The sequence below is a fragment of the Rhinatrema bivittatum genome, chromosome 3, assembly GCF_901001135.1.
Source record: "Rhinatrema bivittatum chromosome 3, aRhiBiv1.1, whole genome shotgun sequence".
Classification (NCBI taxonomy): domain Eukaryota; kingdom Metazoa; phylum Chordata; class Amphibia; order Gymnophiona; family Rhinatrematidae; genus Rhinatrema; species Rhinatrema bivittatum.
In genome coordinates, this window is record NC_042617.1 from 523,673,031 (window position 1) to 523,697,958 (window position 24,928).

General features: G+C 41.7%; 1 protein-coding gene across 1 annotated transcript in view; it reads right to left on the reverse strand.

Annotated features, from left to right (window-relative positions):
• SELENOI (selenoprotein I) overlaps positions 1-24,928 on the reverse strand; it is a 161,542-nt gene that overhangs the window by 50,346 nt on the left and 86,268 nt on the right. The window contains exon 6 of the mRNA XM_029596256.1: positions 7,036-7,144. Coding sequence (XP_029452116.1) covers positions 7,036-7,144 — 109 coding nt within the window. The remainder of the gene's footprint in view (positions 1-7,035; positions 7,145-24,928) is intronic.

Sequence of the window (24,928 nt, forward strand, 5' to 3'; positions counted from 1 at the left end):
GCTACAAGTACCTGGCAAGTATCCAAAAACTAAGTATATTCCATGCTACGGATGCCAGTAATAGCAGTGGCTATTCCCCAAGTCAGTTTAACTAATAGCAGGTAATGGACTTCTCCTCCAAGAACTTATCCAAACCTTTTTTAAACACAGTTATATTAACTGCACTAACCACATCCTCTGGCAACAAATTCCAAAGCTTAATTGTGTGTTGAGTGAAAACATTTTCTCCAATTAGTTTTAAATGTGCTACTTGCTAACTTCATGGACTGCCCCCTAGTTCTATTATCTGAAAGAGTAATAACAGATTCACATTTACCCGTTCTAGACCTCTCATGATTTTAAAGACCTCTATCATATCCCCCCTCAGCAGTCTCTTCTCCAAGCTGAACAGCCCTAACCTCTTTAGCCTTTCCTCATAGGGGAACTGTTCCATCACCTTTATCATTTTGGTCGCCCTTCTCTGAACAATCTGTTGCTGCAGAAGGAAGGCCTTGGTCTGAGTTGTATCTAGCAGTGCTCCAATAAACTGCAATTTATTTATTTATTTATAACTTTTTATATACCGAGGTTCAATTAACAAGATTAATTATCACTTCGGTTTACATTACAACCAGCAAAAAATAACAGAGACAAAGTCTTGTTTTACAATGAACAGGGTAGAAATAACCTGGATAAACATAAAATGGGTGAAGCAAGTATAGAGAATTGAGTCTGTATAACTTGGGTGAAAGCAGGGACATTAAATAGGGGAGGACTATGAAGGCCTCAAGTTGGATAGAGTACTCATGATGCGGATAAGAACCAAGGCTGAAGTGAGTAGTTATGGGAAGGCTTGTTCGAATAACAAAGTCTTAAGTCTCTTCTTAAAGGTGATTGGACATCGTTCCAGCCTCAGTTCAGGAGGGAGCAGGTTCCATTGCTTGGGGCCCGAGGCGGATATAGCTCTCTTACTGAGGGAGGTCTTGATGGAGGGTGCTTGAAGAGTGCCTCTCTGGGCCAGTCTAATTGGACGGACCGAGGTGTGGAGTTGCAAAGGTATTGTAAGATTCAGAGGAGTAATGTTGTGTATGGCTTTGTGAGTGACTGTTAATAGTTTATGAAGGATTCTAAACTTAATTGGTAGCCAATGTAGATTCTTTAAAATTGGAGTTATATGGTCCCTTCTTGTTGGATTTTGTGAGGATCCTGGCCGTAGCGTTCTGTAGTAGCTGGAGAGGTTTGAGTGAAATATCAGGCAGGCCATGAAGGAGTGAATTACAATAGTCAATTTTGGAAAATATGATGGCTTGTAAGACTGACCTAAAATCATGGAAATGGAGGAGGGGTCTTAGGCGTTTTAGAACTTGGAGTTTAAAATAACACTCCTTTACTGTGTTGTTGATGAAGCCTGTGAAGGTCATTTGGCTGTCTATGATTACCCCGAGGTTTCTTACCTTGGGTGAGAAAGTAGGGGACATTGACTGTTGAACGTTATTTAGTGGTACGCTGCCATCTTGTGTGATTAGGATGTATTCTGTTTTGTCGGTGTTGAGTAGCAAATTAAGCTTTGAGAGGAGGTTGTTGATGTGGATGAGACAAGCATTCCAATGGAGAAGGGTTTTTTTGCAGAGAGTCGGTGATCGGTATCAGGATTTGGACATCGTCTGCATAAAGGTAATATGTAAGTTTCAGATCGGAGAGTAGATTGCAAAGGGGGAGAAGACAGATATTGAATAGTGTCGGGGATAAAGATGAACCTTGAGGAACTCCTAGGGAAGAGATGAAAGGGGGGGATTCTTTGCTGTTAATCTTGACTTTGTATTGCCTATTTTGAAGGAAGGACTTGAACCAGTTTAGTGCGGTATTTTTTATGCCGATCTCCGCTAGCCTGTCCATGAGACACTGATGGTTCACTGTGTCGAATGCAGCCGATAAATCTAAGAGGATGAGAAGACAGGGCCGTTTGAGGCGACAGCTAAGATATTTTGGGTAGTTGATGATGAATCACAGAGATTACAAACACATATTGACTCTTCGGCTCCTGTCAGAGACATGCTCTTGACCAGCCAATCGTCCAAATAGGAAAACACGTGGTGTGCCATGGCTAAACATTTTGTAAAGACTCATGGGGTTGACATGAACCCAAAATGGCAGAATGCAATACTGAAGGTGGTTTCCCACCACAATTCTGAGATGTTTTCCAGACACCAGAAGTATCTCAATGTGGGTGAAGAGAGCATAGCCAGTCTCCTTTTTGTAGAAAAGGGATCAAGTCAAGGTGTCCAGGGAATTCATCTTGAACTTTTTTTTTTTTTTTTTTTAGAAATTTAAGGTCCTTAGGTCTAGTATAGGATGCAGACCCCTGGTTTTCTTTGGAATCAAAAAGAACTTGGAGTACAATCGCAGAACTCTGTGACCTGATGGAATGGGCTTAACCACTCTGGCCATTAGCAGGTAGGACAGCTCGGGCATAAGACAGACTTCCTCTGTCTGGATCTCTAGTACCTCCTGAATGTAGAGGTTGGCTCCGGACTGGTCATGGATAGCTACTGGAATATTGCACAGTGATCACAAATCTGTGCCATCGCATTCTTCACCAGATCTCCAAAGAGATTCTCTCCGGTACATAGCACAACAGCGAGTTGGCTCCTGAACCCCAGGATGGAGATCAGAGGTTCACAGCCAGGTGAGTCTGTGGGTCCCAATCTCTATGGCAGAGCAGGTAGGTCAATCAGATCCCATGCTTTCCATACTCCATACCCTTAGTCATCGGTGACTGGGGGGGCATCTTGCTGCTTCTGAGGAAGCTGCACAGCCACCTCCTGCACCTGCTTCAGGGATCCCATATGTACTGGCCCATGAATTTCTGGTAGGCTGCTATGCAGGCAATGAGTATAGCTCCCTGAAATATCTTCTCCCAAGAGTGTCTATGGTCCTATATCCTTCTCCAGGGCACAGAGGAGTGAGTCAGAGTGCTTGGCTATCTTGAAAGTGGATTTGACCACCAGATTGGTGAGGTAGCTGACATTTCTTGAATCTGCGAGTCTTCTGGATGAGGTATACCGCATCCATCTTCCTGTTAACAGGAGCCATTGAGAGGGGGGTTCTAACACATCCTCAACAGCAACTTCTGAAATATCTTGTGCACTGGGACTGCCATGATCTCCTTTGGAGGCTCCACATATTGGAAGATATCCAGTATTTTGTGCTTGGTATCTTCCTCAGTCTCCAAATTAAATAGGATGGCCTCTGCCATCAACCAAACAAAACTTGCAAAGGAGATGTCCTCCGGTGGGGGAATTTCTTCTGCCAGGGGGATGAGAGGGGTCTTGAGGGTAGACCTTCTGATGCCTCATCTGAACCACCATCAAAGTCTCCACATTCCCTGGAACATATGGATTTCTTACCACTATGACTAGTGGGGTCCAGGCCCCATCAGCCAGCCACTCAGGTCACCATACTGCTGGCCAATGGGGCCTGGACCCCAACGCCCCAGGGGAGCTTCCTCTGACAAGGAATTGGGAATGACTATCAGGAATGACTATTGGGACAGCTGACAGACACTGTGCTGACACTAATGCTGGTGCTGCACCGACAAGTACCTGTAAAGAGAAGAATAGCATCTCAAGGAAAGGCTTGTCATCCTCTAGGCCATTGGTGCTTCTACACAGAGATCATACAGTGCCTTCTCCATGGCTAACTGCACTTGTTTCTCCAACTCCTCCTCAAAAATAAAAAAATTAAATAAATCGCCAATGCCAACACAGACTGAAAGGCAGGAGTGACCATGTCCTCTTTGGAACAGAGAGGAGGATAGGTGGCTGATACCAGGACTGGTAGAGATTGTGACAAACCCTCAGGTATTCTGGAGGAGGAGTATTCCTTACCACGAGTTTCTTGGCCAATGCCGGATTGTCCCCACACAGCACTATACATCGATGGAGACAGATGCCTATGCTTCTTTGACTTCCCTCAATGCTCAGCATAGGTCTTCCCCAGTGCTGTTGAAGAGGAGGAACCCATTCCCCTCTTCAACTGGGAAGAGCTAGGTGATGGCCTGTCTCAGAGATCCCTACTGGCCTTGGACACTAAGAGAACAGATTGCCTCCCTGATATTGATGTACCGATGTCCATCGGTGCAGCTCTGTGGTCTTTCAATGACAGTGTCTCCAATGCTGATAGATTAGTCTTCCAGTATACAAAGAGATGTATACTGATCTCCAGATAGTACCGGTTGTTTGTGCTCATTTGCAGCAACCACGGACATCATGTGATGCCCCCAAGTAGATGACACACCTATCATGGGGATCTGATAAGACAGTCCTCATGCATCAGGGGCATCACTGGAACCTGAACAGTATGTTGACTCAAAATAAAAAAGGGACACTACATAGAATTTGATGATGGTGAGCCTGTCAATGGCTGACTGACACCAATGGCATCACCGCCTGAAGGGAATAAATCATGAAAGGAAACTTAGAAAAATGACTGAAAAAACTACCTAGGGACACTACGGGAAGAACCACAGAACCCCATGAAACAAAAATTCCAAGAGAAAAAAAAGTGAGAGACAGAAACCACAACCTCTAGGCTCTACAGAAAAAGAAGGATCAAAGGGACCCCGCATGGCATAATGCATGCAAGCGCATGCTCAGTAAGGCTCAGTCAAAGTTCTAGAAACTTTAACATAAGTTTTGCTTGCCGGGCTTCATTAGATGTCACCCATCCTGCTGACCTTGGAGAAAAATACTAACTGTATGGGTGGGCAGGAAGGGCAGGGGGAAAGGGAAGGAAGTGTCAAGGTGGAGCAAGAAACTAGTGAAAAATGTAAAACGAAGCAGGTTCAGCAGAAGGATACTGCAGCACTAAGAAGGATCCATAAAAATCCTGACATGCATTAACCCCCACCATCACTGAACAATGAACAAAACTTTCGATATGCAATTTATTTTCCTCCTCATATGGGATGTGGTATAATGCTTCATTCTAGTGCTCCACATCCCTGAGGAAATATTTCAGCACTGCTGGCTTCACAGCCTGGTAATATGTTGCCTTTTAATTAATGGCTGATTAAGAACAAACAGGTCTATATTCAGTAGGCCCGCAAGCAGCAAGTTACTAGGTTACAGCTATATATGCCACAGAATCTCTGTGTCTGGATTTTTCTATGCCAGCTGTGAACCATTTTGTCTGTAGTCCATTATCCTGTGTTGCAATTATCAACCACTCATCTTTAGGTTTAAATTCACCTCTTAGCCATTTCTATATTCAGGTTTCATCTACATCACTAACTTCTACTGCCTCAGGTACACACTTAAATTGTAAACTATTTGTGCAGGGACTCTAACTCGAATGTAATTTGTTATATAGCATCCTGGTTTAAAGCACTATATAAATGCTGAAATAAGCCCAAGTCTTTTCATGTTACTCCAAAATATATTGCACCTGCATATTCTTTATGCAAATGAATGACCTTTGGCTGATCACAAGACTTAATAAAAATGCAAATCCATATAAAAATACATAAGCAGTTTACAATAAAACAGACAAAGCATATATAGAATACAGAATAGTAGCAAATACATACAATAAGAGAAATAACCCTGCCTCAATTTAAGTTCATAATCAAACATCAAGTCCCCCCAGCTCATCTGACCCAAAACAATCAAACCTGTTCATACAAAACACCTTATTTCATAACGCAAGATAACTACTCTATAATCAAATCTTCAAAAAGTATTACATTCCTGAGTGTTGGTGCAAAACTACTGAACGTATGCAGACATATTGAAACTAATCTTAGGGCAGAAGGGGCTAGAATGTTCAACAGGACTTGATTAGCCGACAAAAAAGATCTCACAGGTTCATGCTGCACTGTGCACTACCCTAAACTTAGTGAGGTGTAGTGTGGCTGCCATTTGTTTGTCCACTTTATTAAAAGCCTCTGTAAAGACAGTCAGGCCTACAGTATATAATGTGGTTGTTTAGTATCTTCTGCAAAAAGGAAAACTGATGTTTATGCCTTCCTCAAATCTCGGCAAAACACATTTATTTATTTAGAGGATTTTATATACCGATGAACGTTGGGAACATCTCATCGGTTTACAAGAAACAACGTGTAGCAAACTGCGCTTTACAGAGAAACTTGAACCAAATATACAATAAAGAACGAAAACATAATATTTCTAACAGATAGATTCCTCAATTAAATTATAAATTTGCATCAGTTTAACAAAAGAAGGGGGAAATATGATACAATATAAAGGGAGAAGAAAGGAGGGAGATATTTACAAAAGAAAGGCATGGTTAGATAATTAGATAAGGACGCGTGATGGAAATGTCATCAAGCAAAAGCTTGCTTGAAGAGGTAGGTTTTTAGATTGTGTTTAAATTTTTTTGGGCAGGATTCCTGCCGTAGATAAGGGGGGAGTTTATTCCAAAGGGCAGGCCCAGCTAAAGATAGTGCCCGAGCTTTAGTGGAAGCAAGTTTGGATGAAACAGTGGTCCAAGCAAAGACCCCTCTGGGACTGGCCTTGTTCCAATGGACTATGCACTTAATTGTGACTCCTTTCATCCAGTTCCTTATCAAACAGTAGAATGTTATACCCAAATGCCATTTGTATTAATTTTAGAATCAAATTTATATGGAGTACTCTATTAGATCCTTTAGCAAAATTCAGGTTAACTGTGTCAACTACAATCCCTAAGTCTGCTCTTACATTCTAAAAAGTAAAAACAAAAATCCTCTAATGTACGGCAAGTGACATTACTGCTGGCAGTCACTAAACAGATCCTGGCCTATACAACGTCATCTGTGCAACTTTTATCAATATAGCTGCTCTCTGGGATCACAGAAAATGGAGACAGATTTACTTAAGGAATTTCTAAAACAAAACTTTAGTAAGTGAAGGTTTCAGCTTATGTGGGTGTTACTATACACCAGACATATCTTTCCTGTACAGGCATAATTGTTTACTGAACTGAGTTTATTTCAAATCCAATGAAATATTTATATGGAGGAGACAACAGTGTTTAATAAAAAGTAGTTGTTCTTACCAATAATCATTGAAGCGAAGAGATCTCTGTACAAGAAATTAAATACGATGGGTGCGTACCAAGCCTCAACGCCCACAATTGCGGTTACAATATATACAATGGAAATGGTCTAGAGATAAAAAATGGAAAAAAAAAAAAAAAGTCAGAAGGGACTCCATGTCACAGACCCAGACTCACTCTCTCTTATGTTGATATCTCCTGTAACTAAACAATTCATGCTGCCAGAAAAAAAAAAAAAAACAAAAAACATTGTACTTTATTCAACATGTTTTGCTTTAAAACAAGGAGCAAATTGCTTTTTTGACAACACTTAGCATCATCAGCTCACCTTCACCCTATTTCATCAAAAATAAAAGCAAAACAAAAAGGCCGGAACACTTTAGCGCACACACACACACAAAAAAAAAAAAAGTTTGAATAAGCTTGTCAGGACTTCTGCACTGGTAGAAACTGCAGTACACCAACTGCTAAAGCCTATCATGATGTAATATCCTTGTTTGTGCCAGCATTCATGGCTAAATTATAGCACAAGAAGTGCATGTGTGTGTTGGGGGTGGCCCCCATATATTTTTGGCCATATTACTCCCTGCAATTTAAGAATACCAGGATGTAGCAGCTACTGCTAAACCTGTGGCAAGCAGCTCTATTCCTCTGGAGGTGTAGCACAAACAGGGGCACTACCAAGCTAGGCAGTCATAAACCCTAGCAGCGATACCTATCCTTCGCCAGGGTTAAAGGATAGCCCCAAAGTGAACAAATACTAATAAATAGCTACAGTTAGTCTTCTGTTCAATATGACCTGAGAGCGATTTTCAGAAAATATTTACCTGAGTAAATACTGACTTACCCAGGTAAAGTGGCTGTTTGAAGACTGCCCATCCCTTACCCAAGTAAAAAGTATGTATGGGGATGAATAATGCAGGCACGGGTACCAGGACAAAAATGGAGGCAGGTTCAGGAAACACCATGCAATGCAATCAGATTTTCAAACCTACATGCATGGTTTTGAAGGGAAAAATGATCTGCAGAAAGAGCAGGTAAAAACAATTTCTACTTTTTCTCCAGGATTGTTTCATATCTGCTGCAGGCCTTGCAACCATGCAGGCAGATAAGAAAGTTGTCCATTTATCCAGAAATGTAACGATTTTTGTTTAAGTGATTCAAGTTACTTAATAAACTCTCTATTTATAAATAGTAGCTGAAGTACCCGTTCTTTGCCTGGGGTGTGATTTTTTTTTTTTTGTTATAAAATTGCAGCATTTTCAAAGAACTTAAACATGCCAGTTTATCTAAAAAGCAAAGTATTCCCAAGCAGACACTCCCTCGCCTGTGATTTCCTTCAAGTGGCATTGAAGTGTGCAGGACCAGCTGTTCAAGTTATGTATACACACAGTATATAAAATAAAGCATTATATATAAATTTTTCCTAGCATATGCATTTCTTCTTCAAAATAAAGATTAAGAATAGGCGTGCACATTATACATGGCAACAGAAGAGAAAAATGGGTTTTTTTGTAACACCATAATTTGTGAATGTTTGGTGAGCAATAATGCATACATACAAGAAATGTATTTATAAATGTATAGGCCGTACTATCTACAATTCTATAGACAGACAATTTTAAGCATCCATAAACAGACAAAAAAATAAAACGTAACATATACATAGGGACCTTCATTTTCGGGTTTTTATTGTTCTTTATTTTTCATGGGAATTTATCAGGATTTATGATAAGAACACACATGGGAGAAAATCAGTTGAAAAAAAAAAATGACTTGTTTGTCCAGGTAAATATGAGAGAGTTTATTTCGGTGGACAGAAGCCAGGATAATAAAACTAACATTTTTCCCCAACTATCCACTCAGCAGCAACCCCCAGCCTAGCATGCCCTTCTATTCTATCAAGAATCTCCCCCTCCCCAGCAACAGCATTCATCCTTACAGGCTCTCGCTCTCATGGCCACAGGACAGGGGGAACCTGCCAGGAAGTGCTTCTGGCGGACAGGGCCTGCTTGAAATGCATTCATGGCACCAGACAGCAGGTACTGTGGCTACTTGGGGCAAGGAGGTGGACTTGAAATACGGCATGGGAGGCCCTGGAGGCCGAGTGCTTTCCTGGATGGAGGACGGGACTTCAAACATGCGCTTGGGCCCACACTGGCTTCCAGCAGTGGCTGGAGGCCTTGAAACGCCGCATCTGTAGCTCTGAAACAGCTTTTTAATCAGTCTAAAATTAGGGTGAATATCGGTTTAAACCAACTGTCACCTTTGGGGAAAATACAGTCATTTTATAGGTGAAAATCTAAATTGAAAAACGAAGAACCCTACGTATAAATAAAAGTTATACTGAAAACAGATATCAAAATGACCACTTAACAGATTTAAAGGCACTCTGCTTCTTAAAATTCAGTGAAAATTACATAAATTCGCTGAACATGTACTCAAACTAGTTTTGTTTTTTGTTTTTTTAAAGTAGCTTATGAAATCAAAGCACAGCAGGTGAGCTCTCTTTGAAGTTTGGCTAGGACCAGATCTTTAATGATGGACATCCCAAAGAAGAAGTCAGCCTTGCGCATGTCAGAGGCATCAGGCACTCCCCCAAGCTGCTCAGGATCAATTTCAGTCCATACGTCTCTTTCAGCTTAAACGTGGGCAGACACTTTTACTTTTATAATATTCATCATTTCTGGGTTGTCCAATCCATACCTTTCTCAAAGGTGAGCTCTCGTTGAAGCAGCTCCACACTAGCAGAATCATTTTAGATATCAGAAAACAATTAAGCTCAGCTCATTACCCACAAATCAAGGTACTTGATTTGCACCACTTTGACATGTCATTAAATTTAGCTTCTTTGACCACAGAGCAGAATATCCATAATGCTTTGTTGTCCTTCTGTTTTGTTTCTATGCAGCACTTTCCCCCCCAATTTCAAAAGCATAAATGAGAATTCATATTTGTTACATGCACATGCTATAAATGTTTGAATTTGAAGGTTTTACATAAACCCTGTATCCTTATATTCTGAGTCTGAATCAGTCCTCAAGTAGTTTTCAGATTCCATCACTGTCTGCATCTCTCTCATCACCGCAGACACAGTCTTCATTACCTTTGGCTGCCACATCCCAGAGAATGTCAACTTCTCAGTCATCCATGGCAATTGTGAGGCAATACTTCTTAAACCCAAGCTCAATCACAGATGGATCAAATACATCCCAGATTTTTTTGAACCATAAGGCAATGCACATAGGGTCTGGGGTCCCGACAGTGTAAACACTTGTGTTCCAGAGAAAAGCCACTTGTGGTGCACCTGCTATTTAAAATGTCTGTTGCAGCTGACATCTATCTCTTGTAACTGGTCTGTCATGCCCTGGGAACGATGACCAGATCTGATCATACATGATATCCTTGATTCTGGACATTCAATGGCATCTAAAAGAATCAAGAACCAGCATATGACATCCCAAGTGGGGTCTTTAAACTACATGCTACACAACCAGTGTTTGGTAAAGCAGAAGAAAAGGACTGGAAGGGTCATCAGCATACTGTTCCCAGCATCCCCCAGGAGAGGACTCCAGGAGGTCACAGTGAGCGATCCAGGCTTCAAACTCCACAGACCCAGCTTCCAGAGACCCTGCATCCTTTCTAGTAGAATAGGACAGGAAGTACACGCCAAATCTCAAATCTCTTAATCCACTGAGAGAAGATCAACTTAATGGTGGTTGAAGAGGATTTGGTAAGTATAACTTTGGGAAATGTTAGGGCTTAAAGTTTGAAGAGAGGTGAAATAGTGGGATACATTCTTTAGAGTTTGTGTGTGAGATGATAAGCAAGCCAGAGGGAGTTAATTCTAGTGTCTGTCTTTCTTGGCTGTATGGTACATGTGAGCACCAATGACAAAGGAAAAATGTGAAATGGAGGTTATGGAAGCCAAATTTAAGATTTTAGGCAGAAAGAAAATCCAGAACCTCCATGGTGGCATTCTCTGAAACGCTCCCTGATCCCATGCAGGTCCCCAGAGACAGGCAGAGCTCCGGAGTCCCAATGCATGGATGAGATGATGGTGCAGGGAAGAGGAATTCAGTTTTGTAAGGAACTGGACAACCTTTTGGGGAAGGGGGAGACTTTTCCAAAAGGAGGAGCTCCACCTTAACCAGAGTGGAACCAGGATGCTAGCACGAACTGGAGGGTGGCTAATGTAACCCCAATATTTAAAAAGGGCTCCAGGGGCGATCCAGGAAACTACAGACCAGTTAGCCTGACTTCAGTGTCAGGAAAAATAGTGGAAAAAGTGTTCTAAATATCAAAATCACAGAACATATAGAAAGACATAGTAAGGGCAAAGGGCCGTCGGCGCCATTTTGATTACTGGCAGACAACGGCCCAAGTGCAGGAGATCGCTCCTGGACCCCCGCTGGACCACCAGGGACTTTTGGCAGGTCTTGGGGGGAGGGGGGGTCAGGAGGGTGGGGGGTTGTAGTTAATTAAATTTAAAGGGTTGGGATTTTTTTTTTTTTTTTTGAGGGGGGTTTCCCACAGAAAGAGAATGAAAAGTTTTCTGATCTGGGGAGAGGACCGAAATGGCCCTCCACAGACCCGAAAATGAAATGGGGACAAAAAAAAATAAATTTTATGCACTCCCCTAATTTGCTCCATAAGATGCACAAACGCCTGGGAACAGAGCCGGTTTAGCACCCTTTTTTTTTTTTTTTTTTTAAATTTTCCCCCTCTGAATCCTAGTTGCGCCTTATGGTCAAGTGCGTCTTATGGAGTGAAAAATATGGTAGTTAAATCACAAGCGGATTGTGATAAATTGCAGGAGAATCTTGCGGGACTGGAAGACTGGACATCCAAACAGCAGATGAAATTTAATGTGGGTAAGTGCAAGGTGATGCATATAGGGAAAAATAACCCATGCTGTAGTTACACAATGTTAGGTTCCATATTAGGAGCTACCACCCAGGGAAAAAAAAAAAAGATCTAGGCGTCATAGTGGATAATCCATTGAAATTGTTGGCTCGGTGTGGCAATCAAAAAAGCAAACAGAATGTTAGGAATTACAAGGAAGGAAATGGTAAATAAAACAGAAAATGTCATAATGCCTGTATTGCTCCATGGTGAGACCTTACCTTGAGTACTGTGTACAATTCTGGTCACCACATCTCAAAAAAGGTATAGTTGCACTGGAGCAGAAACTGAGAAGGGCTACCAAAATGATAAAGGGGATTGAACAGCTCCCCTATGACAAAAGGCTAAAGAGGTTAGGGCTGTTCAGTTTGGAGAAGAGACGGCTGAGGGGGGATATGATAGAGGTGTTTAAAATTATGAGAGGTCTAGAACGGATAAATGTGAATCAGTTATTTACTCTTTCAGATAATAGAAGGACTAGGGCGCAGTCCATGAAGTTAGCAAATAGCACATTGAAAACTAACTGGATAAAATTTTCACTCAATGCACAATTAAGCTCTGGAATTTGTTGCCAGAGGATGTGGTTAATGTCTTTAGTATAGCTGGGTTTAAAAAAGGTTTGGATAATTTCTTGGAGGAGAAGTCCATTGACTGCTATTAATCAAATTGACTTAGGGAATAGCCACTGCTATTACTGGCATCAATAGCATGGTATCTACTTAGTGTTTGGGTACTTGCAATCTGGATTGGCCACTGTTGGGAACAGGATGCTGATCTTGATGAACCTTTGTTCTGAATCAGTATGGCAATTTTTTAATGTTCTTATACATCCTTTTTCATACACACATACAATTATGACTTGCTACGTTATTTGGAAGATTTTTTGTTTGAAGATATATTGCTGCACTTCTCAAGCCAGTCCTGGAGTACCCCCCCTTCCCCAGTCTGTTTTTTGGGATATCCACATGAAAAATCTGCATGCACATCTTTCATGTATATTCTCTGGATATCCAAAATAAAAAAAAAAAAAAAAACCAGAATGGGGAAGGGAGTACTTCAGAATTGGCTTTAGAAACACCAATATAGGGCAGCACCTTCTTTTTTTACATTTCAAAGCATGACTAACATTTTTTTTTTTTTTTTTTAAACTACCAGTAGATCTTAAGGTGATTGATTTTTCTCCTTTAAAGGCCATAGTTTGAGTGAAAAGGAATGTTCAATGTGAAAGGTATCTGATCAGTGAAGGCAATATCAACTGCTGTATTTAACATTGCTTACACAGCCTTATGATGGAACACTGGTACTCATAGCTTGTCTTCAAAATCAGTCAGGCACTGCATGATTCAACATATGGATGTGTCATGCCTTTTTCATGAAAAGATAGATTCATTTCAGAGATGCTTTATAAATTTCTAGTTAGAACAGCCAGTCCCGGAGGAGGCAAGATGGTGGCTAGTGTGAATTAAATGCAGACTGGTAGTTCGGCAGGGATAGTGCTCAATGAGGTTTCTTGTGCTATCGTGTTGACTATTCATATTGATCATTCTTACCATGCCTAAGCACAAGCATACTCTTCGTACATTCCCCTCTGAGAAGGCCATGGTAAAAAGGTCTTATTGACAGCTTTGAGAGTCTTGTTCAAAGGGAACCTTCTGAGAGAGCTGGACCTGCTATCAGGTGAGCTTTTGCTGAGAGCAGTGAAGGTGCCGCTGCATGGGGGGGCGTCTTCTGGCATCAACTCCAATGGTGTCATCTGGGGCCAGAGACATGCTGCAGAGTCCCAGTTCTGATGCTTCTGCTCCTGCCAAACCGCCTGTGCATGGTTTGCTCCAGACTCTCAGTTCACACTGTTTCAGTGACAGTTTATGTTACTATTTCTCTCCCTTTGGAGATTTTGCCATCAATAAGAATAGACCACAACACTTGACCAATTCAAATCCCCTCTACTAATCAATAAACAACAAACCACTCATGAGGGATTTTCTAGTGAATGTGTTTATGTGCAGTACCACTTAACCTTATGAGAACCACTGTAAGGTTATCTTTGTTAGTGCATACCTTATTTAATTTTAATCTTCAAATTTATTTATATTTTTTCTTTTTTCAATTTCTCTTTTTTCTTTTAAAAAGCTTCAATATCTTATGCTGTACCGGCTCCCCTATTCAGTAATCCCGACCCACTTACTTTGTTTTATTTGTGTAGCCAATTACTTCGCTCCATTTTGGCTGAGGACCTCGCTCCTTTCCATTTCTTTATTTCTGTTACATGGGTCTGGTCGGACTGCCTGACACCAGCTGTGTTTTGATATAATCTGCTTCAGAGACGTTGAAGAGCCCTAATGAAAGTTTTCTGTTAATTTCATTATTTAATCATCTTAAACCCATCCATCTATTTTAAAACACATTATCATTTTTACTCACATTCGCATATGTCTCTGCTACTTCTACTGGAAATGCCTTCTTTTTGATTTTTCTAGACGTCTGTTCTCTTTACGAGTATTTGAACTCCCCTTCGCCAATCACTTCTATCTTACCCAACTGAGGCTGTGACATAAATCTTGTCAGGTTCCTCTCACGTCCGATGTATGCATGGCCCTTGTTGCCATCTGCCGATCTGTCTGAGGCTGATTCCTTTCAATTTTCTAATCCTGTACCCCCTATCTAACCACATCATGATTGTACTCTTACTAATGTAGATAGTGCCTTAATTTTAAACCATTAAAGATCCACTTTCCCATCTTTGTATTTTTCATGATTTTGTTATGTTACTGAATGCGGACCTGGTTGAAGACAGAGGACCATTTTATTAATGCTGCTTACGGACCTAGTGGACAACTTCACGCGGACTTGATAGAGAACCGCCGGCCATATTGTTGTCGCTATATGCGGACCTGATTGAAGATATTGAAGCTTTTTAAAAGAAAAAAAGAAATTGAAAAAAGAAAAATGAAAAATTTGAAGATTAAAATTAAATACAGTATGCACTAACAAAAAGATAACTTTATGAGAACCACTGTAAGGTTAAGTGCTATCGCACATAAATACATTCACTAGAAAATCCCCCATGGGTGGTTTGTTGGTTATCAATAAGAATGGGGCAAACATTCTGGTTTTAAGAATGCAGCTAATGAGGTGACCATTCTGGTTTCCATTTGGCAGGCTATTCAAGATCTATAGAAGGATCTTTTGAAAGATGTAGTGGATCTCAAGGCTAATGTTTCTATTTTACCAGCTAATAAGGTCACAAAACAAGGTACTGCACAGTCTCTTGAAGTCTAATACAGTTTTGACTCAGAGGGAAAATTTGATGCATTCAAGGCTTCTATGGCTAAGGACAGTGTTATTACCTCTAGAAGAATGAAGGCTTTATAGAATTTGACTTGTCAAAATAAGACATTAATTTTCCTCATTTTGCTAATTCATCTGGATTCATGAGACAATACTAAACACTATTAAATACATTTTAATAGTGTTTAGTATTGTCTCATGAATCCTTGTCACTAATTGTTAAGGTTAGTCTCTTCTCCCTCACAAGTACTCTTTACCCAAGAGAACTTTCAATTTGTAACTGCAGAGTCAAAAGAACTCTTCTGCAATCTCTCATCTTGGAACCCAACAAAAATACAATGCCTTTCTTCTTTTATGTAATGAATAAAAATAATGATGTATCTAGATATTTCTTGAGTGACTCCGCACAGAAAACTATGCATAGTGCAGAGCAAGAGAAAATGCAATTTCTGCCCTCAAATATCAATTGCATGTAGTTTAAAAGCAATATGTATTTTGGCATCCTAATAATCTGAAATTCATTAAACTTCAAGCACCTCCCTCAGTACCTCTTATACCAGTTGTGGTTTGTTTTTTTGGAGAAGCGAAATAATTCCTGGTTGGTTTCATTGGTTATTTCTGTATCATCAGCCTGTGATCTGTTTCTTTGGGCCATTTTCATTACTTTATGTTTTTTTTTTCTTTTTGTTGCTTTCTCTTTTGGTTATGGATCTCTTGCTTGAGATTTATATGTATTTAATTGGAATGGTTGTAATGGGTTTTCTGTTAAACCTTGTCTTGTATGTTTATGTGATAATAAAGAAAGTATCAAAATCATGAATGGGGTCCAAACATTTTGTGACATGAAGGGCTTTCAGATGAGTTTCTAACTGTGCACCCACTTGCTTGATGCTGGTGAATATATTCCATGCGTTTTTGTTCAAGTTGTAGATGCTGCGGTTTCCTCCCACATTCAGAAGCCTCAGCTTGCTTGCTATGGGACATTAGCCAGTCCTTTGACTTTCCCCAAAGTCAAATAGCTTCATTAATTTGAGATTCATGAGAGTCACATGATGTGGTAGGCTCGGTAGGCAGCAGCTAACCCGAGCTCCGGCTACCACCCTAGCTAAATCCTCTCTCATCGAGGTATTCCCATTGATTTCTCATGTCTATTCACTCACCTACACCCTGGGACTGCAACGGCATCTTTGAGAGGTGTATTTAATTCTCACATGGCTTCCCGTACGGTAAAGAAAGTTAAAGAGAAGACCAAGGCCTCAGATTTGAAAATGGCCGCCACACCCTTCCCCCCCCGAGCCAGACCCTCAGATGGAGGACTCCCTAGAGGATAAAATATCACATACAGTAGTATCGGCCCCTGATACGTGACTGCACCAGATATTGGAGCAGATCGCGAATGTTAGGGCTTCTCTTACTGAAATTGATTCACAGGTGGAGCAGATCGAGGGTCAAGTTGCCCTCGTGGAGGACGTCGTCTGAGCCCTAGAACATCACGTTGGGGAGCTAGAGAAAATGGCGAAATCAAGCAATGAAAAAAAATCGATGATTTAGAAAATCGTTCCCGCCAAAATAATTTGCGCTTCGTCGGGTTTCCTGAATCTTTGCCAGATTTTGAATTACCACGACTGATAGAAGCCTGGCTGCTCAGTATCGTCCCCTCTCTTGCATCTCCGTCTGGGGGCCTGCTGGAAAGAGCTCATCGGCTGGGTCGGAAGACTGAGGGAGACATGAATTGCCAGCCACAAGTGATAATAACCCGCTTTCTTCATTTTGCAAACAAATCTCTAGTCCTGCAACACTATAGGAAGGCCCAGGAGTTCCTTTATGAAAACCACCGAATTCTCGTCTTTCAGGACTTTTCGCCGCAGGTGACCCTTCAGAGAAAGGAGTTCAATCGTGTCTGCTCAGAGCTTTTCAACAAGAAAATCAGATTTGCCTTAATGTTCCCCACAAAACTAAGGATTACACACCAAGGTGCCAACAAGATCTTTACTTCCGCAACGGAGGCACGAGCATATGTACAGGGCCTTCCAGGGGCCGCCCCAACAGCGCTAACTTGACAAATAATGGAATATCTGCTGAGGGAGAATTCTTTTTTTTTTTTGGGTGAGGCATTATGTATGGGAAGAAAAATCTACAGTTGTTTCCCCATTTGTTTGCATGTTTCACCGCTAGCTACCCTTTGGAAAGTTATCTTTTCCTTTCCTTGGCTTATATTTATTGGATGAACAGTTGCATTGTTTATACTATGGTTCTTTGTTATGGCAAAGTTTGTCTATGTTCTTTTTGCCAAGAAGGATGGGGGTGTTAGCCGAGCACATGTGATCCATCTACATGCTCCGAATCCCCGAGTGGAGATCCATGCTGATTTCTGGGGGAAAGAGGGGGTTAAAAGACCTCGAGCTATGGCACCTTTCAATATTTTGTGATCAGATTATTAGAGCTAGCTGGGTGTTCGGGGGGGGGGGGGGGGGAGAAGGATGGGAGGGGGTGGGGAATTACAGAGAATCTCAAACTGGTTATACTTCAAGATCTAGGAATGTGGTATGTGTTATCATTCAATGTATTAGATAATTTTCATTGTCCTGTTGGGAATGCAAAGACATGACTTCATTGCTTTTATGGGATGGAGTCATCTCTGGGCAGGGATAGTTCTCTCTTACTGCGCCATAGTTCGTTCCGACGCCCACCATGGCGTTAGAGATGGCGACGTGGAATGTGGCAGGGTTGGGCACATCTATTAAGAGAGAAAAGGTTCTCACACGTTTAACCAGACTCCATGCTAAAGTGGTTTTCTTATAAGAGACACATTTGCTCCCGGAAGAAGTACTAAAATTAAGAAAGAAATGGGTAGCACAGGTTTTTTTATGCTACTGGTAACTCAAAAAGCAGAGGTGTGGCCATTCTTTTTCATAAATCTGCTCCCTTTCAGATGCAGGATTCTGTGGCAGATCCCCAGGGCAGGTATATCATTCTCAAAGGCCTTTTGATGGGGTCCCCACTCATCTTGCCCTCAGTATATGCCCCAAATTCCTATGACCACTCTTTTTATACTTCCTTATTCATTCACCTCACCAAGATGGGGGATTACCCTATTGTGGTTGGAGGAGATTTTAATTTTGCAGTGGACCCAGAGCTGGATAGGCAACCGCCGAGGGGAGGCCACCAAATTAGTGAGCGCAAAAGACCCAGTTTTCTCTGTAACCATCTCAACCTATTAGATTTGTGGAGAATGCTTCATCCTGGGGAGCATGAATTCATGCACCTCACGTGGGCCCATCCTACCCGATCAAAGATAGATTATCTGCTAGTGTCAGAATCTCTATTGTCTAGATTCCCTCTATCCTCAATCAAAACACTTTGTTTATGATCACTGTCCAGTAGTTGGGACCGTTGGACAAAGGGACTGTTTCTCTCAGACCCAGTGGAGACTTCCCTCATTTCTGAATGCGGATCCCAAATTCCCGATATTTTTGAAAAAAAAAAAAATGGGGCGAGTTCATGCAACATATTACTCAGCCGATCTTCTTATGGGAAACGGCAAAAACCGTTATCCAAGGAGATATAATAAGCTCTGCCAGTTTAAAAAAAAAAAAAAAAGAAACTAGATAAAGATATTGTTTCCTTGGAAAACAGATGAGAGCCCTTAAACGAAAGATAAATGTTCAAGGTGATAAAACAGCAATTTCACAGTTTAAGGTGACTCATGTAGCTCTAAATGATTTACTACATACAAGGGCAGCAAGATCCCTGAGACACAAACAATTTAACTTTTTTCAATTTGGGAATAAGGCAGGACACCTCCTAGCACATATCTTAAAATCACAGGAATCCTCTAAATTTATTGCCAACTTTAGGGATACACAAGGGTCTATTAAATCCGCGTCCAATGACATAGCACAGATATTTTTGGGATGTTACCATACCCTGTAGTCTGCTGATCCAGTGGATGAATCTGCTATAGCAGACTTTCTCCGGACTGTCTGTCTATTTGCCATGCCTGATGGAAGACCAACAGACTCACTTACAGCGACCTATAGGGCTAGAAGAGGTTTTGGAGGCTATCTAGACATTGCCTGCCCACAAAGCCCCAGGGTCTGATGGAATGACATCTATTTTTTTATGTCTTTATCAGCAGATGTGGCACCGGTACTGCGCTTGGTATTTGAGCACATGACGGACCAACAAGAGATGCCAGCTATTATGCGAGCAGCCACTATAGTTGTCCTACCGAAACCTGGATGAGATTCCTTACTTCCCTCCTTGTATAGGCAGATCTCCTTGTTAAATCTGGATATTAAACTATTTGCCAAAATCATGGCCAATAGGTTGAAACCTCTCATGCCCTCACTGGTGTCTCCTGATCAAGTGGGTTTTGTGGTTGGGAGACGATCCACTGTAAATCTACATAAGGTGCTGACTGCCCTGGAGGTCTGCCATTCGTCCTCAATCTGCAAGCCCTTATTGGTAACATGTGACTACTGAAAAGGCCTTTGACAGGGTCACCTGGCCATTTTTAAAACAGATTCTCGGCAAGATTCTCTATACTTGCTTCACCCATTTTATGTTTATCCAGGTTACTTCTACCCTGTTCATTGTAAAACAGGACTTTGTCTCTTATTTTTTGCTGGTTGTAATGTAAACCGAAGTGATTATTAATCTTGTTAATTGAACCTCGGTATATAAAAAGTTATAAATAAAAATAAATATAAGATGGGCTTTACAGGGAGAATATACGAATATATTACATTACTATACTCCAATCCAACGGCAAGAATTCTAGTTAATGGCCAATTATCTGATGAATTTTACTTACGAGGTACTCGCTAGGGATGCCCCCTCTCTCCCCTTTTGTTTATCTTAACTGTGGAACCGCTTGTGAGTAAATTGAAAGCATCTCCAGGAATTACAGGTATTCCCGTGGGAGCCCACATGTATACAACACTCTTGTTTGCAGATATCCTGCTTTTATTATCCCATGCTTGGAAGGCTCTCCCACAGGCTTTACATATATTTCAGATATATCAGGCCTTACGTATATTTCAGATATATCAGGCCTCATCTGGCTTTGAAGGATAATTGGCAGGATTTCCCAGTGAAATGGGCAGGCCCCACTATTAAATATTTGGGCATCCTTACCCATTCCAATCCCAAGCAATGGTACACCCTTAATATTCCTCCAGCGATAGACAAGACGACGAAAACCTGGCAGGATGGCGATCCCTCCCCTTATCAATACAAGGCCGCATTGCTGTGATTAAAATGGTTATCGCACCACAATTGCTATATAAATTTTCTATGCTCCCTTTCATTCTTCTCACTAAAGATAATCATACCCTCCAAAAAGCAGTGAGATTGTTTATCTGGAAGGATAAGAAAGCCCGACTTCCCTACTCTACTCTGATGGCCCCAAAAACTCAAGGGGGATATGGCTTACCAAATTTTATGGTGTACTCCTGGGCGGCCAATCTGCACTTCTTGGGGGACTGGGTCCTTGGCACATCAGAATATATGGACCCACACCTCATAAGGTCAATATGTTTCCCCTTAGACCCCAGTTATATTCTACATACTCTGGCCCCCGTATACCAGAAGTTACCAACACACTTTAGCTTAGTAAGTACGCTCAGGAAGATTTTGGGGGATTACTCGTAAGCTCTTGAATTTACCGTCACATATCTTTTCAATATCATTTGCAGGGGTCTTCTATAGCTTCGCTTTCAATACTCCCAGGGAAATACAACTTTAATATTGCCCCTAATTGGCCTCTCAAAGAGCTATTAGACCCGAACACTGGTCAGATATATACATTCGCCCAATGTCAAGAGAAATTAGGTCTGCAAAACCAACATTTTTTTTTTTTTTACACTGTATGGACTCTTGAGGGCCCACACAAATATAATGATGAAGGAAGTGGAGGAGGAAATTGACAACCCCACTCATGCTGCTCTGATTGAATGTTTTATGACTAAGAAGGGTACATTGTCATGTCTATTTGCTTTTTACAATTCTGCACAAAAGTTCAATGTTTTCTCAGCTTTGCTTACTAAGTGGTCTCGAGACTGTATGGAGGAACTGGAGGTGTCCATGCTTAAATATTGCTACCTTTCCATCTATCAGATAACGAACAATGTTGGCCTACGTGAATTGCAGCAACGGATAATCCACCGCATTGTCTACTCCCCTGCGAGGGCCTACAAGATGGGACTTATTACGTCCAATTCATGCCTCAAATGCTCACAAGCACCAGCCTCACTGATTCACTGTCTTTGGGAATGCCCGGTCATACAACTGTTCTGGGATAGTATTCATATCTAGGGATGTGAATCGTTTTAGGACGATTAAAATTATCGTCCGATAATTTTAATATCGTCTTAAACCGTTATGGAACACAATACAATAGAGATTCTAACGATTTATCGTTATAAATCGTTAGAATCGTGAGCCGGCACACTAAAACCCCCTAAAACCCACCCCCGACCCTTTAAATTAAATCCCCCACCCTCCCGAACCCCCCCCAAATGAGTTAAATAACCTGCGGGTCCAGCGGCGGTCCGGAACGGCAGCGGTCCGGAACGGGCTCCTGCTCCTGAATCTTGTTGTCTTCAGCCGGCGCCATTTTCCAAAATGGCGCCGAAAAATGGCGGCGGCCATAGACGAACACGATTGGACGGCAGGAGGTCCTTCCGGACCCCCGCTGGACTTTTGGCAAGTCTCGTGGGGGTCAGGAGGCCCCCCACAAGCTGGCCAAAAGTTCCTGGAGGTCCAGCGGGGGTCAGGGAGCGATTTCCCGCCGCGAATCGTTTTCGTACGGAAAATGGCGCCGGCAGGAGATCAACTGCAGGAGGTCGTTCAGCGAGGGTTCCGGCGCCTCGCTGAACAACCTCCTGCAGTCGATCTCCTGCCGGCGCCATTTTCCGTACGAAAACGATTCGCGGCGGGAAATCGCTCCCTGACCCCCGCTGGACCTCCAGGAACTTTTGGCCAGCTTGTGGGGGGCCTCCTGACCCCCACGAGACTTGCCAAAAGTCCAGCGGGGGTCCGGAAGGACCTCCTGCCGTCCAATCGTGTTCGTCTATGGCCGCCGCCATTTTTCGGCGCCATTTTGGAAAATGGCGCCGGCTGAAGACAACAAGATTCAGGAGCAGGAGCCCGTTCCGGACCGCTGCCGTTCCGGACCGCCGCTGGACCCGCAGGTTATTTAACTCATTTGGGGGGGGTTTGGGAGGGTGGGGGATTTAATTTAAAGGGTCGGGGGTGGGTTTTAGGGGGTTTTAATGTGCCGGTTTTGCGATTTTTAGATTTTTCACGATATTTTACCCCCCCAAACGGCAACAATACGATTCCCTCCCCCTCCCAGCCGAAATCGATCGTTAAGACGATCGAGGACACGATTCACATCCCTATTCATATCCAACTTTCAGATCTCCTATGCATAGACATTCAATGGTCCTGCTCCTTTTATATTCTGAATAATGATGTAGGAGACTCTAGTCTTAACATTGACAATGTGGGATTAATGTCTAAGGCATGTTTAATTGCCAAAAAGTGTATTATGCTCTGCTAGACAGCAACACCCCCACTGGAGAATTGTGGTCTACATTGATGACGGAACTCTACCAATTAGAATATGGATCCATGTACAAACGTTTCTCTCCTCCCAAGAAACGTCTCTTCCAGAAGATCTGGGGGAGTTACTACCGATCTCTTTCCCCGACCACTAAAGTTATGGCCCCGCTTGTTGGGCTGGATAGGAGAGTGCAAAAGAATTAATGAAAGATAATTTACGCAGACACTTGCCAAGTACTGTTTGAGATTATTTTCCTGGGAATTTTCTTTTTTGATTATACGTTGTATTTCATACCATCCGATAGCTACTAAGGTTTGAGGTTCTCTGTATGGGAGGGTAGGCGGGAGGGGGCGGGGGGGATATACTTAGGAGAAAAGTGGAGGTGTGATACTTTTGCTGAGGGTTTTTTTTTTTTTACTCATACTGTTTGCTATCTTTTTACATGCCTCAATAAAAAAAATATTGGAAGAAACTAATTTGAGATTCATATGCCACTTGCTACCTCTCTGCCTCCTCTTCTTCCACCCACTTCAACACTGTGCAGTTGGAAGGCTGCTGTGCCATCAGGTACTGTAAGCCTTTAATGGAATTTGAATATAAAAGGCCATGAAGTCCTGCAGTAACTATGGGTGTGGAGAGGAGGCTGAGTAGGCTTGAATTCATGCCAGGACCAGCAGCCACATACTGCAGTGCCAGCGGCGTGCGTGTATATATATATATATATATATATATACACACACACACACTTTCGAATAATAGAATGACTAGGGGGCATGCCATGAAGTTAGCAAGTAGCACATTTAAGACTAATCGGAGAAAATTATTTTTCACTCAATGAACAATAAAGCTCTGGAATTTGTTGCCAGAGGATGTGGTTAGTGCAGTTAGTGTAGCTGGGTTCAAAAAAGGTTTGGATAAGTTCTTGGAGTAGAAGTCCATTAACTGCTATTAATCAAGTTTACTTAGGGAATAGCCACTGCTATTAATTGCATCAGTAGCATGGGATCTTTTTAGTGTTTGGGTAATTGCCAGGTTCTTGTGGCCTGGTTTGGCCTCTGTTGGAAACAGGATGCTGGGCTTGATGGACCCTTGGTCTGAACCAGCATGGCAATTTATGTTCTTACATCTAATATATTAATATACAGATTACCTTGCAAGCAGTAACTACTTGGAACAATTCCTCAGTTTAGATATGTCTCTTCCTTCTTTTTGCCTGTCACCAGTTACAATATATCTGAACTTGCCACTTTCATAACAGACAAATCCCTAGTCCCCTCTTTCTACTTGTTGCACTTTATTAAAACATTTACCTTTGTTTGTAAAGTACTTTAATCCCAAAGAGATGTAGAGTCAAATTAAGTTGTGTAACAGAATGGAGCACAGGTTTTGTGATAGGGACATGCAAGACAGCCACAGACTTCTGGGAAGCCTCAATTCCCTGGCAGCATTGTGTGGCTGAGATCTGACAGCAGGCCAGAGCTACTCTGTCCAATCAAGTGCAACACTGACCCTTCCTAAGATCACAAATATGCTGCAGTGGAAGATGAGACATGCAAACTAAGGAAAGCTGCAGGCAATTGAGACTAACAGATGGTATGAAGTTGGAAAGATACTGCCTCCTCTTAAGCAGTTTGTTTTTCCCCCTATGATATTTGCAGGAGGGAGGAGGAAGTGAAGAGATTAGATATGTACAAATCTTGTAAAAATGATTAGATTAAATTATCAGATTTTTCTATAGTTTTGAAGAACACACAATTCTGAATAAAAATTATATTAAAAAATTAAATTAAAGTTTTAAGGGCAGAAAGCCACATGATTAAACTAGACTGAATGGGATATCAGGCAGCACCATGGTAGAACTCTCCTACATCTCTTTAAAATCTAGCATTTTCCTTAGAGAACAATTTGATTAATGCTGGAGCCTTGCAATGAGACTAGATGGATAACAATTTAAATCTCCCCAGATACGTAATTAAACTCAGTGTGAGTAATGACAGAAACAGAGAACAAGACTGCACCAGAACCCGACAAACTTATAGTTGTTACAACAGAAGAAGTGGCCTGATAGGTCTCCAGATGCGTTGCAGCAGCACTAGAGGATAAACTAAGCAAAGCCAATAAACAATTATA